The 17,137-nt window shown below is 44.4% G+C and overlaps 1 protein-coding gene across 1 annotated transcript in view; it reads right to left on the bottom strand.

The window, feature by feature from the left end:
- The window catches only part of HHAT (hedgehog acyltransferase), a 270,033-nt gene that overhangs the window by 161,025 nt on the left and 91,871 nt on the right, over window positions 1-17,137 (bottom strand). The window contains exon 9 of the mRNA XM_025209294.1: window positions 11,400-11,550. Within this exon, the coding sequence (XP_025065079.1) occupies window positions 11,400-11,550 (151 nt within the window). The remainder of the gene's footprint in view (window positions 1-11,399; window positions 11,551-17,137) is intronic.

The following is a 17,137-nucleotide window of genomic DNA, read 5'->3' as shown; positions in this document are numbered from 1 at the left end:
AGCAGCCCTCCAACTAAAGTCCCATTGTTCTAGATGTACATATCAGTGTGATACCTCTTGAGAAGTCAGTCTCTCACTAATTCCTTCCATGCCTTCTCCAGAACAACGTTCATGTTCCAGTTCCCAAGTAGTAGACAAGACTAAAGAGTATTTCTGGGGAAAAAAAGATTTAATACCATCTATCCCCACACACATGTTGGGTTCTAAACTGTGTGCAGCTGGTATTCAGAAAATACCAAGATTAAAACATGTTTTAATTTGGCCATGAGCCCAACAAAGGCTGGGCCACAGATAACATACACTCATTAAAGTAGATGAAGATGAGAGGAGGGCAAAAACTCTCATTATGCCCCAAGCAAGGGGCATAGGGAGTAGGAATAGTGCTGCCTATCCCAATACATAGAAAGGGGAGGGAGAGGAAACACTTGGTTCCCGCATCCCCATATTTTACTGCTTGGCAAAAGAAATCCCCTTTACACTGGGAGTTTAGGTGTTTCCAGAGCACCTTATGATATACTGATCACTGGCTAAATATGTCTAATATGTGGCATCTTATTTAGTAAACAGATATAAAGATATGAAAGAGAAAAATAAAACCACACTTTATATTTTCCAGGAATGCTAATGTGAATCCCTGCAGAAATCATCACCTGTACTAAGTCAGATTTAGCAGATATTTTAGTGTGTATTTCTTCTCTATCAGATTCCTAGTTTCCAAACCCTTAACCATCAATATCCCACTAGAGGGATACTTTTTCAACCAGAACTAATTTCTGAGTATCAGTGTAAAGCTCTCCAGAGCCACAATCATAATACAATTTCTTCCAGTTTTATTTAAACAATTTGCTTCTAGCCTGGGAATCCACATACCAAGCATTGGCCTGGACGGATTTTCTTGGGATTTATAAACCTCTAACAATACCAGTTCTTATCACACATGCTTATATACCTTGATGCTATTATCTGCCTCCTGACTCCCTAAACAGAATGCAGTTTGATTCCCTATGACTGAAATTTGAAATGCAGATGATAACAAATAGAAAAAAAGTTACTCTATCTTTGTCTATCTTGCAGAAATCCAGAAGTAGATATCATATTATTTTCACAACTTTATTTAGTTTAAATTATATATGGTAATTATAGTATTTAGTACTTATTTTGAATAAACAATTTCACACTTAAAAGACACTGACATCACAGTAGCATGAAACTTCACTATCACACTCAGCTTGCTCACTCTTGATGAGAAGCAGAGAGGCTGTTGGGAGTTTTTTTCCCTAAAGGAAGCAACATTTTTGCATTTGTATAGTGGAAAACAGCAAGGTTCTAGTAACATGATTCTTTATAGCTATCTTCTGCTCATAATGCCTGTATGTTGCAATAAACACCTCCTTTCTTCCTCTGTCCTGTAATCTAATGGCCATATGGGGCCAGTGAAGCAATGAACTCTAAAATGCCAACGTGCTGTCTTGCTTTTTGACAGGTATCATATTTACCTGAATCCAAGATGACTGAATTCAAGATGACCCCCAATAATTAGATTCTATACATGAAAAATTATAAATGTGTAATTTGCATTTGCCCCCTGCCATGTGCCCCTCTGTGCCTCTGCTTGCAACCCACCCTCTTTCCCCCAACCCCAATGCCTGTGCCTACCTCACTACTCCCTGCCTCCCTCCCCCCTGCAGCTTGCCTCCCCTGTCCTTTGCCCCCCATGCCTATGCCTGACCCCTGCTGCCTGCCCTCCATGCCTGTGCCCTCATCCCATGCCACTGCCACCCCATGCCTGTGGCTTCCTTCCTTAACCTCTGTCCCTCTTTCTCCCCCCTCCCACTTACCTTCTGATGCAACTCTGCTCTGGCTCCAGGATGTTCAGCAGCTGCAACAGCCCATCCTGGCCAGGCAGATGGTGTTGCAGATCCTGGCTGGGCTGGAGAGACCAAGCCAGAGCAGAAAGTAAGGGAAAGAAGGTTGCTAGGGACCTGGGGAAGAAGGTTGCTGCTAGCCCCGTGCTCTCCCCCATGCCACATGTGGATATCCTGTTCCCCTCCTCTGCCCCCTGCTCTCCTGGCTGTGTGCCCCTACCTTGCCAAATGAGCCACCCTGGCCTGGGGCAGGCAGTGGCTCAGCTCCAGCTTCAACCCTAAGACCAGGGCTGAAGCAGGAGTGAAACACTGCCTGCCCTTGGCTGGTACTCAAATCTAAGATGAGGCTTTTCCTCCCATGCTCATTGGTAAGCAAAACCTCACCTTGGATTTGAGCAAATACAGTAGCATCTTTAGACTTCCTGCACAGTCTGCCTCAGCAGTCACTAGTCCTTCATCCTGAAGATCCAAATAGCTGGAGCTCCTTCCTCACTGACATGTCAGTGACAGTATCTGTCACACCAGTCCTTTTGCTGACCCTTTAGTTTATGTGGTTCCACCAACTGGCCACAAGTAACTGGCTCCAACAATTTATTTCAAAAGCCAGCAGTTCCTCATACACTGGCCTTCTTAAAAGATCGTGTGCCTGCTGTATGCAACAGGGCTGAGAACACATGACTTGAGCAACCTTACATTTTTCCCTTGTTTCTCCATGTCAGTTTCTGATCATTCATGGCTGCCTGCACCACCTGTATCCATCTCACAATATCTGCAAAGCAACTGTTATCCCATATAATGAGGCTTCTCAGGCAAAACTGCCCACATCCATCTTGCTGCTGCCTACTTTATTGTCTGGTTTTCTTCCCTTTCTCCTACATAAAACAGTCTTTGTCTATCTATATGCATCTATATGCAGCCCAAATTGTTCACTCATCCTGTGGAGGGTACAAAACGGACTTTGCAAGCCCTCATACTCCTTGTCTTACAGATCAGCAATGTCCTGGCCATATACCTTTATCCCAAGGTCCTTGACTACCACACCTCTATCCATCAACCTCTCCAAAGGGAAATCAGGAAGGTGCTAGGAGATGCTGAATCACCCTGTCTGCTGTTGGTCAGTGCCTTGCAACATTTGCTGACCAGGATTACTGACCTCCCATCTGCTGAATAACTTTTTACCAGTGCGGATGGGGAGACAAAGCACACCGTGAACCAGGCCAGCATTTGTCTGCTCTACAATCCCAGAATTTGTTTCTATGTTTTGAGGGCCAACAGAAGTCAGCAAGAGAACAAAATTAGTTCATCCAAGTTACCACCCACAATTCGGAATGGTTCATCTGCTTTGCTTATGACATGAGCATTATCTTCCAGTCTCACTCTATACTACCTCTCTCTTCATAGCTTTGCACTCATAGGCCCACAGCAGATGTTATGCTTAAGACATGATAAACCTGTTAATCCTGCCATAAACAGCACCTCAGCTCTATGTTCAGGCAATTAATGGTGCAACAGCAAAATGGGAAACCAGCCATAAAAATACCCTACAAAATTGGTGTCATGATTTTGTGGTTGGTTTCCATTGTGTCTTAAACTGAACACGTGACAGGGTAGCCCTACCATGCAAACTGATGCCAGCTACATGGCAGGGCTTGGCTGACTGCTCCCCTCATGTCAGCAGGCTGATTGTGGTGCAGCCCTGCCTAAGGCTGTATCCCATTGTTTTCAAGGTGTTGAGTCTATCGAGGAGCCGCAGGAGCTCATCAGCTGGGCCAGGGTGCCAGGTCGCCGGGAGCCGCAGGTGATCAAGGCACCTGAAACATTCCAGCCAGGAAGATCCTGGAATCAGGGAAAGGTTCCCTGGTCCTGGGGTCCTCAGCAGCCAGGACTTTGAAAAATTATGCGTGCAGCCAGGCTGCATGCTAGTTTTCTGACATCTAAACCTCTCCCAGATCTCAGGACCCCAGAGCACCGGGACCTTAAAAAACCACACATGCCATTGGGCTGCACACAAGGTTTTCTGACATCCCATGCATGGGGCTCTGGGACTAGCCCCAATGCAGTCCCTGGGCTAAGACCCACAATCAGCTGATTGTCAGTTCTGGTCCTGATATTACAACAGTTCACATCAGGCTGTGGGCACCCAGCTTTCAACTTCCCATGCAGGGGAAGCCCAGGATCATAACCCTGGGTTATCCCTGCACTGGTAAGTAGTAATGGCACAACTGGGATCTGATCCCTAATCCTAAAATCACGCAACCTGCCATGTAACATGTGACATGCCAGGAGGCATAACTTTTGGGCTCAGGGATCAGATCCCATTACACCATTAAAGAAATGTGTGCCAGGGGCCCTAATTTCTTTTGGGGCTCTGTGCATCTATCATCTATCAATGAAAACCATTATGCTTCCAAACCATTATGTGGTATTTTATAATGTATGAATGCCATCTTTAGATTGCTGTTTTGGCTGAGAGTCTGTCGTTGCTTGTCACCTGTACACTCCATTTTGTATCTGTTTTATTCTGTAATATTTTATCCCCTTTTTAGCCTTAAACATCTTTAACAGCTATCATTTCCATTATTTTGTAAAGACTGCTAGTGCAAATCTTCTTGTACACCATTAAGAGCAGATGTTATACTATGACTTAAACTGCCTTTTGACTAAGTAATGCAGAGTAGTCAGGTAACACACACACTTTCTTTCCTTTCTCATGTCCTTGTGTGACAAAGTATTTAGCAGAATTCGCAGATTCATTGGAATCCGACAGGGCCATACCATAAGTGCTTCTGCTATGGCCTTCTACTCTTGCCCTCTGGGCTTCTAGCCACTCACCCCAGTGTCCTCACCAGGGTGGGATAACTTATATGCTGAATCTAATAGACTTGTCATCCATCTAAAACAACACTATTTTCACTGTTCCCAAGACCTCTCATTGTAAACTATGCTGCTCTCCAGCCTTTTGATATTCCTGAGGCAGTTGGGACACATCACTTAAATTCTGGGTGGGATGACCTGGTACTCCTAGGACTATATTGCCTACTGTCTAAAAGCAAGGGCTGTTATTCTGTCTTCCACTTCTAATAACAATATTCCTACATGAGGCACCAAACACAAAAATGGATTGCAGCCCTGTGGGCAGCAGTGATTCATGAGTTTAACTGTGAGGGAATAAGAAAATCGTAACTCAGGGGACAGAGAGGGCAAGCTATGTGAGATTTCTTAGATAACTGAAATTGACCCATATTTCACTAGTAGCCATGGGAAATTCTACAGCTACCACAGCTTCCAGAGCAAGAAATCAAATCAGTTGGACTTGTACTGAATTTTCAACACACAAAAAAATGCATAAATCCCATCTGTGAGAGATCATATTTAATTATTTCTGGCAGTGATCATTCACTATGCATATCAGTAAATGGGATGGTTAGGCAAAAATAAAATACAAGTGGTCCAGATGTTTATCCATTTTAAGAACACGCAACAAACTAAATCGGATTACCTACCAAAACTAGTTTTCAACGATCTTATGAGATGTGAAAATACTATACGGATAAGTATTTTATAAATATTTTTGAAAACAAAACACAAGCTTAAAAATATGCCAGCCAGTATATCTAACTTTATGCTTCATAACCCCTTTTTGTGGCTTATTTGTGTCAACAGAAATTGCAACATCATCTATTTTTGTGCTGATCTGCAATTTAGTTTACACCTTAAGAACAATACTCAGATTCCACAGAGTAATAACGTATGTAAGAAGAAGAACACTGCTACTGGTTCAAACTGTTTTTCCAAGGACCAGCTTGGTCAAAAACATGTTGTAAACAGCTGACAGACTGGTAAGAAACACATTTCTTGTTCAGCTTGATCAGTCAAAAATTCAGTTGAGAGTTTCATAAGAGAATCAAAACGGAAGGTATCTTTTGTTATTAGCTTGAATAATTATTAATCAGAGTATCTTACCTTTTCCCCTCAAGCCTCAGCCAAATACCCTATGTCATGACCCAAAGGCATGATTTTGTGTGTGCTTCGGCACCAGAATTATCCCCGCCAAGTTGCAGCTTCATTGCACGGGAGAGTTTCCTGTTACAGAGGAAAACCCCGGTGCAGGGACGAGTTTCCCGCCTTTCTGCAGCTTCTTTTGCAGAGTTCATTGCGCGAGTGGCAAGAAGAACGCACGGTGCAAAAGAGTCCCCGCCACTGGTATGTAAATTCATTCCCCGCTATTGGCTAGTTTTAAATTATTCCCACGTGGCGGCTGATGATTGGCCTGTTAGCCGTATAAGAGGCTTGAGCAGTTTCCGCCCAAACCGAAGAGGACTCCACATCCATCTCGTGGGGACTCTGGATACACGGCAGGGTAATAGAGACCCTGTGTGAGATTCAGAGGAGCTTGGCGACCTGATCCATCGCCCACCTCTTCCCGTCTTCGATCGCAAATTTTATAAGACGTATCTCCGATTTCGATTTTGGTGGCGCGTTCACCCAGAGCATCCGGAGCTCTGTTCTGTGGAGCCTAGCAAACTCCACATGATCGTCCATGTTGTCTGTGTCTGTAACCGCAACTCAAACAAGTTTTCCAGCCTACACCACTGCCATCTCGGTGTAAGTAAACAATCTTTAAAACTACCGCTAAGCGTTTGTGCCTAATTCCAGCTCGTCGCCCTCCCTCTCCGATCCAGCGTGCCCGGGCTGCTGGCCGCAGCCCGCGTGCAGCACGGAAAAGGGCTCGGGTCGCTCCCAGCCCGCACACCCTACTCCTTTGAATACTTTCTATCTTCACAAAGGAAAATTACAGTAAATCATAAAGTCTCTTTCTTTTGGCAAAAAATGTCTCATCCAAATCAGCCCTAATATTAATATGGTACATGGTCCTATTATTTTTATTATGAAAAAAGAAAAAGATGTATTTGTTCCATAACAGTGCCTAGAAGCCCTAACTAGGAGAAGCCCCTCATAAAACACGCTGTAGATGCACAAAATAAGGGAAGTGTCCCTTCATCTAAACCCTTAGAGTCGTATTTGTTTAAAACAGTGATTCTCAACCATGGTGCCAGAGCACCCAGTGGTGCCACAATGTCTTTTGAAGGGTGTTTTGAGGTGGAAGGAAATAAGCCAGGTGTGAGGAGATAAGTACATAAGCAGAGGCTCAGGCTCCGTCCCTGCCTAGACATTACTCTGTCCCCACTGCCCAGCACTGTAATAAATGAGTTCCTTGATCAGGTCTCCTCCATCCTTAGGTCTCAAGGGGAGTGGTCCCTGAGTGCTCAGACCATAGATGGCTTTAGTGGCACTGAGGAAACCGCGCATATCATGGATGTCAGTGAGCTGTTGAATCTCCTTAACCTTGTCTTCCTACCATTTGTTCTTCATATTGTAGGTCCTCCTTTGGACCTCTGCCTTGGCTTCTTGGAGATTCAATTTATTTTGTTTGGAGTTGACATCACCTTGCCAAGCACTTGCATTTGATCAACTCTAGCATCTCCTGGTCATTCTCATCAAACCAACCTTGATGTTTCCTGGTACAGAATCCAACTATCTCTTCACAGGCATTGATGATGTGGCCTTAAGGGCACCCCACATGCTGCTAATATTCTCCCATTGTTGTTCATTGGAATTCACCAGTTTTTCATTGAGGCACTGGTGGAAGAGGTCTTGCTTGCTTGGGTCCTTGAGTCCTTCAATGTTGGTCTTCTATCAGCACTGTTTCTGCTGCAGCCATCATTTGGGAGCCAGTTTGAGTGGTATAACCAAGGACATGAGTCAGCTGATCAGTCCAGCAATCATCAGCCCTAGCATAGTTCAGAAGACATGGACATCTTTGTGATCCTGGGCATAGATGATGACATAATCAATCAGGTGCCAATGCTTAGATCCTGGGTGTTGGCATGATGTCTTGTGCCTGTTTTTCTGGAGGAACATGGTGTTGATGGTGAGACCATGTTCTGTGCATTTCGTCAAGAGGAAGATACCACTGGAGTTGAACTTTCCTACTCTTTCCCAATGGTTCCGTTCCAGAGGTTAGAGTCCCTTCCAACTCTGGCATTGAAATCACCAAGAAGAATAAGTCCATCTCCCTCCAGAATGTCAGAAAAGTGTTGATCAAGGTTGGCATAGAATTCCTTCTTGGTTTCACTGGCAGTGTCAAGAGTCGAGGCATATGCACTGATGACAGTGGCATATTGGTTCTCCACCAGTTTAGGACAGCGAGGAGCTCCAATAATCATTGAGCTTCAGTATGATGATGATGCTGTAGTGTGTGCTCCCTCGGAAGCAGACCTTCACGCAATTGTCAACATCATTACCAAGGCATACAAGAAAATGGAACTGATGCTTAACATTCAAAAGACTAAGGTCTTCTACCAACAAACTCCTAATGAACAGTCCCCAGCTCCAGTAATCCAGATCCATGGTGAGACTCTGGAGAACCATACCTCAGAAGCCATCTCTCATGGAAGCCTGACATTGACAAAGAAATCCAACATCACCTCAAATATGCAAATGTAGCCTTTGGACGCCTGAAGAAACAAGTGTTCAAAGATCACAATATCAAATCCAAAACCAAGCTGATGGTTTGTCAAGCAGTTGTGATCCCCACCTTGCTGTATGGAGCTGAGACATGGACAATGTACAGACGACTTGTAAAGTGTTGGAGAAGTACCATCAATGCTGCCAGCAGAAGATCCTCCAAATCTAGTGGGAAGACAGATGCATCAACATTAGCATCCTCCTGCAAGCAAACACCATGAGTACTGAGGGAATGATCATCTAACATCAACTTCATTGGGCTAGCCATGTCATCTGGATGTCTGACTCTAGACTCCTGATGCAAGTTTTATTTTCCCAGCTCAGACAAGGTGTACAGTCAAGGGGAGGGCAGAGAAAGCACTTCAGGGATGTCCTCAAGGCCAACTTTAAAAATTGCAGCATCCATGTCAATTCATGGAAGATCATTGCCCAGGACTGGTCTGCTACAGGGTTCTCACTACTTTGAAACCTCACAGCAACAGGAGATGAAAAAGAAGGAGTGCCAGAATCAGTGTGTTGTGGACCAAACCAAGAAACCAGTGCCACCCACCCCAAAAGGAAACATGTCTGAGTTGTAGAAGAGTCTGTCAATCCCAGATAAGCCTCATCGGCCATCTTCAGACACACAGATAAGACAATTGTGGAAGACAATCATCCTCGACTGTGAGGGATAGAAGGAAGAAGAAAAGGAAAAAGAAAAGAAAATTACTTTCTGAAATGGGGTGCTGCTCAATTCACAAAAGTTAGGGATGGATGCCTTGAGTCTATGGAGGGCTGTCTTGAGTTAAAAAAAGGTTGAGAACCACTGTTTTAAAGCAACTGCAAATTTCACAACCATGGTTTTGATTTTGATATTCCATATTTATGTTTAATTATCCTAGAGGAACATCATAATGGTAGCCTAAAATATGGATAACTATTGCTTTTAACACCCTACAATAGGGGCAGGCAATTGTTTCAGACAGAGGGCCACTTACCGAGTTTTAGCAAGCTGCCAAGGGCTGCAAGGGTAGCCCCGCCCCTTCACAGGTGCCCCACCCCCTGGTTACCATCTTGGGACCGGAAGTCCCGCCCCCTAACCCCCAACCTTTGCCACCAGAAGTCCCTCCCCTTGCCCCCAGAAGTACTCCTTTCAGCAAGGGGTTGTGCCATCTCAAAACCAGAAAAATGCCAAATTATATTCTAAAAATCATACATCTACAACATTCAATAATTTGATTTCAAAAAATCTTTTTCTCCTGATTTACATGCCTTTGTGTAGTGTACATAGAGGGGATCGTACAATAGCTTAAAATGAAGTCTTACTCTTGTAAACTGTGCAGGGCATGGGGGTGGGTATAGGTCTGTGAGGGTCTGTGGGTATGTGGAAGAGGGTGTGAGTGTATGTAGGGTTGGATAGGTGTGGGGGTGGGTGTGCACTGAAGGAGCTTGTGGGTGTGTGTGGACATATGGGGTGTGGGTGGGTATGGGGTTTGTGGGGGATGTGTATGGGGTGGCTGGGCTGTGTGAGGGGGTGTGAGCATGGCGTCTGCATGTATGGCAGGGTGAGGGGCGGTGTGTGTGCATGTGTATGGTGGGGGTGCTTGTGAGACTCACCATAAACACACACACACACACACACACACACACACACACACACAGAGCGTGCTTGCCTCATTGATCTTTCTCTCTCTCCTCCTCCCTCATTGCATGCATACACACACACCCCTCCTGGCCCCGGGGTACCAGCGTGCCCCTGCTCCTATGATCCAATGATGCAGCCAGGGGCCACGTGGTGCTGGAGCAGCCTGCCGTGTGTAGGGATAGCTGCCACAGGCAGACACTTCTGGGTGGAGGCTGGGCATGGGGCTGTGCAGGCTGTCCTTTCTCCTGACTCTTGCCAGCTTCTCCTGGGTCCTACTGCCCCTGGCTCCTGTCTTTGACAGGTAGCCTGGAGCAGATAAATATTAATTTTCTAAACTGTGTAGGTGCCCCGCGGGCCAGATAGAATGGCCTGGCAGGTCAGATTCAGCCTGTGGACTGTATTTTGCCCACCCCTGCCCTACAACACTTCACTGATTTAATACACACATAAATGCACACTATTCGCATGTAAATAAATGTCTATATGGTTTTCATATTAAATCTCATATCCACAGGTTTTATAATACAGTAACTAAATGCATATAATTCATCTTTCTCTGGCTGAATTTTAAACTGATTTGTGATTTTTGGACCAAGACTGAAAAAAATGCATCATATTTAATAAACATCAGCAGTGGAGAAAGTAATTGTTAGCTTAGTGGAATGATGTAGCTTGGATATCATCTTAATCATTAAGATGGTAACAACCCTGAAAGGAAAACTTCCCATTGGCATGGTAAGGGAAACCTTCAAACTCAAGTGTGCTGCAAACATTGACAAGATGAAGACTAGTTAGGAACAGGCTCACATATTTACATTCAGACGCATACAAAACTCTACTGTTAAGTTTGCAAGTTACTCTATATATGGTACTTGCTTACACAGATTATAATTAAGTGCCTATCTAATTTGTGGGAGCTGCTCTCCGGTTTCATGGGCGGAACATAGGCCCAGGCACCCATTTTGCAGGTGGAGTACAGCAGGCTCCCCCAGGTCTCTAATTGGCTGAGGGGCTCCAGTGGTCCTGCCCCTCACCACTGACTGGCTGCAGGGGCTGCCTGTCATGTCTCCCTGCCCCTCTCCACCAATTGGTGGGGTGAGGGTGGGGCTGCATGACTGACAGTCATGTCATGGGCAGGGCCACATGACAGGTAGCCCTCATAGCCAATCAGCAGTGAAGGGCGGGAGTGACCTCTGAGGAGCAAGCATTTATTTTTCTGTAAGTTCCCTCCTCCCCACCCTCGGATTTCACAAGCAATGCCAGATTTCGAAGAATCCACAAAAACCACAAAACATTCAGTAGGTCCCTAATTACAATGCATACTTCATGAGTTTACTGAAACTTTTACTATCACGTATCAGTAATAAATGAAACCCACTGACCTCCACATTCCAGTGAAACTATGCATTGTGCTCACACAACGAGGTAAGGCAGGAGGTTTGAGTCCATCCATTTGAATAATAAGTGCAGGAACACCAAAGAGAACCAAGTATTTCACATAAAAGAATAGTACCTGAGCTAAAGCCAGGCCACCTGAAAGAAAATATATCCATGCATTACATTAAAAAAAAGAAATACATTTTAAAACCTTTATAGTTTTTTCTAAATACAAAGACTAACTTAAAAGTAAGTTAAAAATGTTGACTAATATATTTTATAAGAACAACATATTATGAGACATATGATCTGTTATCTTAAAATGTGCCTAAAATGAAGTAATATTTGTTTCAGTACAAAGATATAAAGCACCAGCAATTCCACTTTCTAAATCCCTGCTTAGACCTCAGGGTTGTATTGGTCTGGTAAACAAATATTGACTTGACTTGAACTGAAAAATCAAAATGCATTGATCCAAGAGATAAATATTTACCTCAAGGGACAATAAATCTTCATGTACACCAAAACACAAAGTCAATACTCAACTATGTACAGTATTATTACATGCACTCTTTACTTCTCCCTCCAAAATGAGCATAAGCTAGTGCTACATTTGCATTGTGCCCCTGCAGGCCTTCACGGATGTATGTAACCTTAAACTGCTCTCACACACAATATACTTCAGAAACAATCACTTTCCCAAACTCCCCATTCCTGGCTCAACATAAACATGGCTACAGAGCATGAACTGTGTCACTGCCATTTAGCCAACTCCTGCCTAACTTCAAAAATACAGACTTGGAATACATGTGCAAAGCTGCTCACATACTTTAGAACCTTATTATGGCCTAGGAGATTTCCAGAGGCCAGAGCTAAATCAAAAACATTCAGCTTCTCAATATATTTTCAGAATACAGATTATTGGCAGTATGTGTGCCCATAGCCTAAAGACAGCATACAGCATAACCTGTAATAATCCTCATTTACCCTGGTGTGAGATCAGAAACAGGTCCAGTCATTTCAATGGTGTTTCTCACAAGAGCAAGGACTGTAGAACAGGCCCTTCATTTGTGGTGCTTACATAAACAACAGATTTGGATGGAGAAGAGAGATGGTGATATTAATAAGTCTCATCATTCTGAAACTGACATATATACCTATAACTTTAGGTAGCATCAGAAGCTCACAAATTTACTGTGACTCTTATGTTATTTGCTGGTTTTCATTTTCTTTAAATTTCAGCTCTTGGAATTCTGGTTACATGAAACTCTTAGCTTTCACTTTAAAACAGGGAAGGCTAGATTGAAATCGCCTCAATTAGCACAGAACCTGGACTGGGGTGGGAGTTAGACACTTCAGCCCTAGGGAGCAACTGAAAACTCATCATGGCTAGTGAGAAAAGTTACACATAAACCAGTTTAAGTCATCAGAAACTGGTTTAAACCTGTAACGGAACAGAAGTTCAGTGCACATAAACCAGTTTCAAACTGAAACTGGTTTAAGATAAACCTGGTTAAATGTAGTATCAGACTTAACTGATTTGGGTCAAGCCAGTTTATGAAACTTCTGTCCTAGACCCCTTCCTGGTTCATGTTAAATCACAGTCCCCCAGCATCCCAGCATGCTTTCCAGCCCTGGGCTGGGCTGTGCTGTCTACTCCAGGGCAGGGACTGCCCCCCCTCCCCTGGCCCGCAGCAAACCTCAGCTGGGGTCTGGAGCCAGGGAGGGGGTTTAAAACCCCCTTTTCCCGAGTACAGAGCTGCCCTGCCCTGCTAAAGTTACTGCTGGCTATAAACTATGGAATACAAATCCCAGAGGCACCTGGAAGCAGGAAGAAGTGTTGTTGTGATTCTGGACTGCAAATCTCAGAGACCGTGGAGGCAACAAGAAGAGAAAGTGAACACACAACCCATGCTGGCCACCTGCCAGACAGCCATGCTCTAGCACTCCCCAGGTTTTGGCCTGAGTCACTGTAGGCTTGTGGCTACAAAAAGTAATGTCTGTTCACTTGTTAGTCAGTTTAATCTCTGCATCTTAGACTACCCTGCAAAGACTGAATCGATTCAGCCTCGGGCTTTTTGACTATATTTAGCCATGGGCTTAAATCCAGTATATGCCTCTTTTGGAATTCAGCATTTTTACTCAGGCTCCTGTTATGATCAGAACTGACCCCAAGAAGCTACCTTCCTCCCTCATTCCCACCTAAACTCCTCTGTGATTCACACTGCTCATGCAAAAGTCCAAATTCTACCTCCAGCCCTGGAGAGACAAGAGCCATTGAGTGCACAAAACACGTGAGTCATGACTAACAACAGCAGCATAGAAATCAAATCAAAACTGATGCAGTAAGTGCCCCAGACTCCTTGTGTCATGTGCAGAGCCAGATCCAGCAGTACATGCCCCATGCCAGTCCCACATACCTTGGGCTGTCACAGGGTGTGTACTGCATGCCACAGCCTGAAGAACCCACTTTACACACTAGCTCCAGCATGGCCCAATCCAAACTAGCCCCAGAGCCAGCGTGCAGGGCCAGTCTGGTGAGGTGCCATATACAGCATACACTGTGTTGCATGCAGGAAGCATGGCATCAGGTCCAGCCTGCATACCACATGCAGCACATAGGGCTGAGGCCAGCACATGAAGTCAGTCCAGCAACCCACAGGCCAGATCATACAGCTCCATGGGTCAATCTGGCCCATGGGCCATATGTTTGACACCCCTGCCTAGTGATTGGGCATGACCCAGGGAGGGAAAAGTCCTGGAACATAGTTCCTCCTACCACATTATTATTGTTTTAACCAATGACCACATATGCATAAACAGTGCTAGAATGGAGTAAGAGTGAGCATGTCTCTAGCTTGGTGATTAGGACATTTCCCTGCAAGAGAGAAGTCCCATGGTTCTTCCTAACACCGTTTATGTTATTTTAAACTTGGCTAAAATATATACATCCACTGGATGGTACTCAGATGAGACACATTTCATTTATAACCATCTAGGATGAAAACCTGACTCCGTTGAAATCAGTGGCAAAACTCACACTGACATCTGTAGGGTCAGTATTTCACCCGTACTGGCCAAAAATTGGACTTCTGGTGTAACATTCTGGTGTGATAAACTGATGTGACCTAATACAGAAAAAGTAATGGTAAAGCAAAACACCCAGAACCCAGATTTCTATAATAAAGTGAAGTGTGCAGCATTTACACAGTAGATTAATATTCACAATCAGATTTTTATTCCAGAGTGGGATACATAACTGAAGCACAACCTGAATGCCAGCCAATTAAAACATATTAGATTATAACTAAGTGATCTACAATGCCAGCTCTCTGTTTTGATTCCCATCTTATCCAATTTCTCATTTCTATTCTGTCAGTTTTCATTTCACAAGTAAGTTCTGACTGACACCTACACAAAGTGAGCATTAATGTTACAGTAAGCTAAGCAACATGGCCTCAACAAAATATGCTGTACTTATAATACAGACATTAAAAATGTAAATATGAGATAATGAATGGTATATGAGATCCTAATGTTTGCATAAAATTATATAACACAACTACTTCATAAATACCCTTACTAGCACAATTTAATGGCTCAAGGAGAATTAAATTAAACCAACTTTTTAAAAAAATAAGCCTTCTATGTTACAGCTTTATGGTATTAAATACTCTACCTAACACACAGTAAAACTAGGAAAGCTGCTCTAAAATAACACCTTGGGCATGTCCAGATGAGCAGAAATGTGCGTTTCCTCTGGGGGCATGTAGCAGTGGTACATCTTGTGCCGCTGCTACTTGCCACCAGGGAACTCCCATACCACATGCATTTTGGCACATGGCAGGTTACCCCAGGTGGGATAGTGGAGGGGAGGGCCAGCAACTGTCCTGGTCCCAGCAATCTTACCTGGGGTCATGGGGACTTCAAGGAGCTGCAGCCACAGTGCTCCTGGAGCAGGAAGACTCACTAGCAGCCAGAGTGGCTCTGGCTGGCCAGGCTCCGGTTTTAGGTGACACGTGCTGCCGCTACGTGTGCTGCCCCACTTTTTTTTTGGCATGTTTTTTTTTGACCAGAGGAAATCCCGAAGTAAAAAAAACCCTGTGCTGCAAAGTAGCAATGCGGGAAATGCCTGCATGCGTGTAGTGTGGCACTGTAGACGGGTATGTGGTATCACATATTGCATGTCCGCACTTTTTTGGATGCATCCTTGGTGTTCAATTCATAGGCTCAATCAATCTCAAGTTCATAGCTGAGGCAGTCGAATTTTGCATGTAATGTAGGGACTCCATCTCTTTATTAGTTATAACAAATACGATGCACCCGCCTCAATTTCCAGGACTTACTTTTTGAATACAGAATTCCCCTGCAAGTAAATCTGTGACTTAATGTATTTAAATGGATTTTAAAATGTTTCCTTTAAGAAACATAGCACACACGAGCCCCCTTTGGTCCAAATATCCTAAGTAACAAAAGAAAACCAGTCTCTTTAAACTTTGTATGTACTTAACACTCAAGTGAAATCTTCTGCAAAGATTTGAAGAAATTAAGACATAATTAAACAAAGTTATTAATAATTAAGAAATGGTGACTTTTTTCTGCCTAAATTATTGCTTGACATAGTATTGGGTTTTTTAACTAGATGTAGTAGGTCCACTCCTTCACTTTTGCACTCTGTCTCTCAGGCATAATTAGTCCCAGTTCCCCTGGTGCTTCTATCCCAGCTAATCTCTCCCTGTGCTGCATCAAAGTCTTCTGCCAGCTGAAGGGCCTCGAGGGAGGATTTTGGACAGTGGCACTGAACCCACCTCTGTGTATGGTCTTCCAGGTCTGTGAGGAACTGCTCTAGTAGTATTTCATCACAGACTTCTTCTTTGGTTAAAGTTTCTGGCCTCAGCCATTTGTCTGGCAAGTTTGCTAAGCGCTGCCATAGAGCACGGGGTAACCTCTCTTCCTTACTCTTCTTGCCCCTGTCGGTGTCTCTCTGGGTTATGTTGAGTCTCAACAACATTTCTTTTTTCACCTTGTCGTAATCTTGTGCATCTATCTGAGTCATGGCACGGTAGGCCATCTGGGCCTGTCCTACCAGGAGGACTCCCAACTGTCCCACCTATCTAGCCTTTTCCAGCCTGGAAGCTATGGCTGCCCTCTCAAATATTTCCAAGAATGTCTCCGGATCATCTTCTTTTGTCACCTTTGGCATCTTTATGTCTAGAAAATGCCTGTGTGCCCACACCTGTTGTTGTATCAGATGCTCTTCTACTGTCGTCTGTCTTACTGCTTGCTGTTGTTGCTGCTGGAGCAACTGAGCCATCAGATTCAGAGTCTGTTGAAGGGTCTCGGGTACTGCCGTACTTGGTTGGTGCTCTATTCTATACTCTTTGGGGGGCCGCAGCCGCCAACTTCCTGGCCAGTGCACCAAAATATGTCCCACACCTGTTGTTGTATCAGATGCTCTTCTACTGTCGTCTGTCTTACTGCTTGCTGTTGTTGCTGCTGGAGCAACTGAGCCATCAGATTCAGAGTCTGTTGAAGGGTCTCGGGTACTGCCGTACTTGGTTGGTGCTCTATTCTATACTCTTTGGGGGGCCGCAGCCGCCAACTTCCTGGCCAGTGCACCAAAATATGTCCAATGGTGGGTTTTCACCCTGCCACGGCGGGGTCCTTTAGGAGGGCTGTGATCTTCTTACGGCCCCCTCACCGTGCCAAGTCGGCCCAAGGGCACCCTCAAATTCTCGCCCGC

This window comes from Alligator sinensis, unplaced genomic scaffold (assembly GCF_000455745.1).
Source record: "Alligator sinensis unplaced genomic scaffold, ASM45574v1 scaffold633_1, whole genome shotgun sequence".
In the NCBI taxonomy this organism is placed as follows: domain Eukaryota; kingdom Metazoa; phylum Chordata; order Crocodylia; family Alligatoridae; genus Alligator; species Alligator sinensis.
This window is presented reverse-complemented; position numbering and strand designations above follow the sequence as displayed.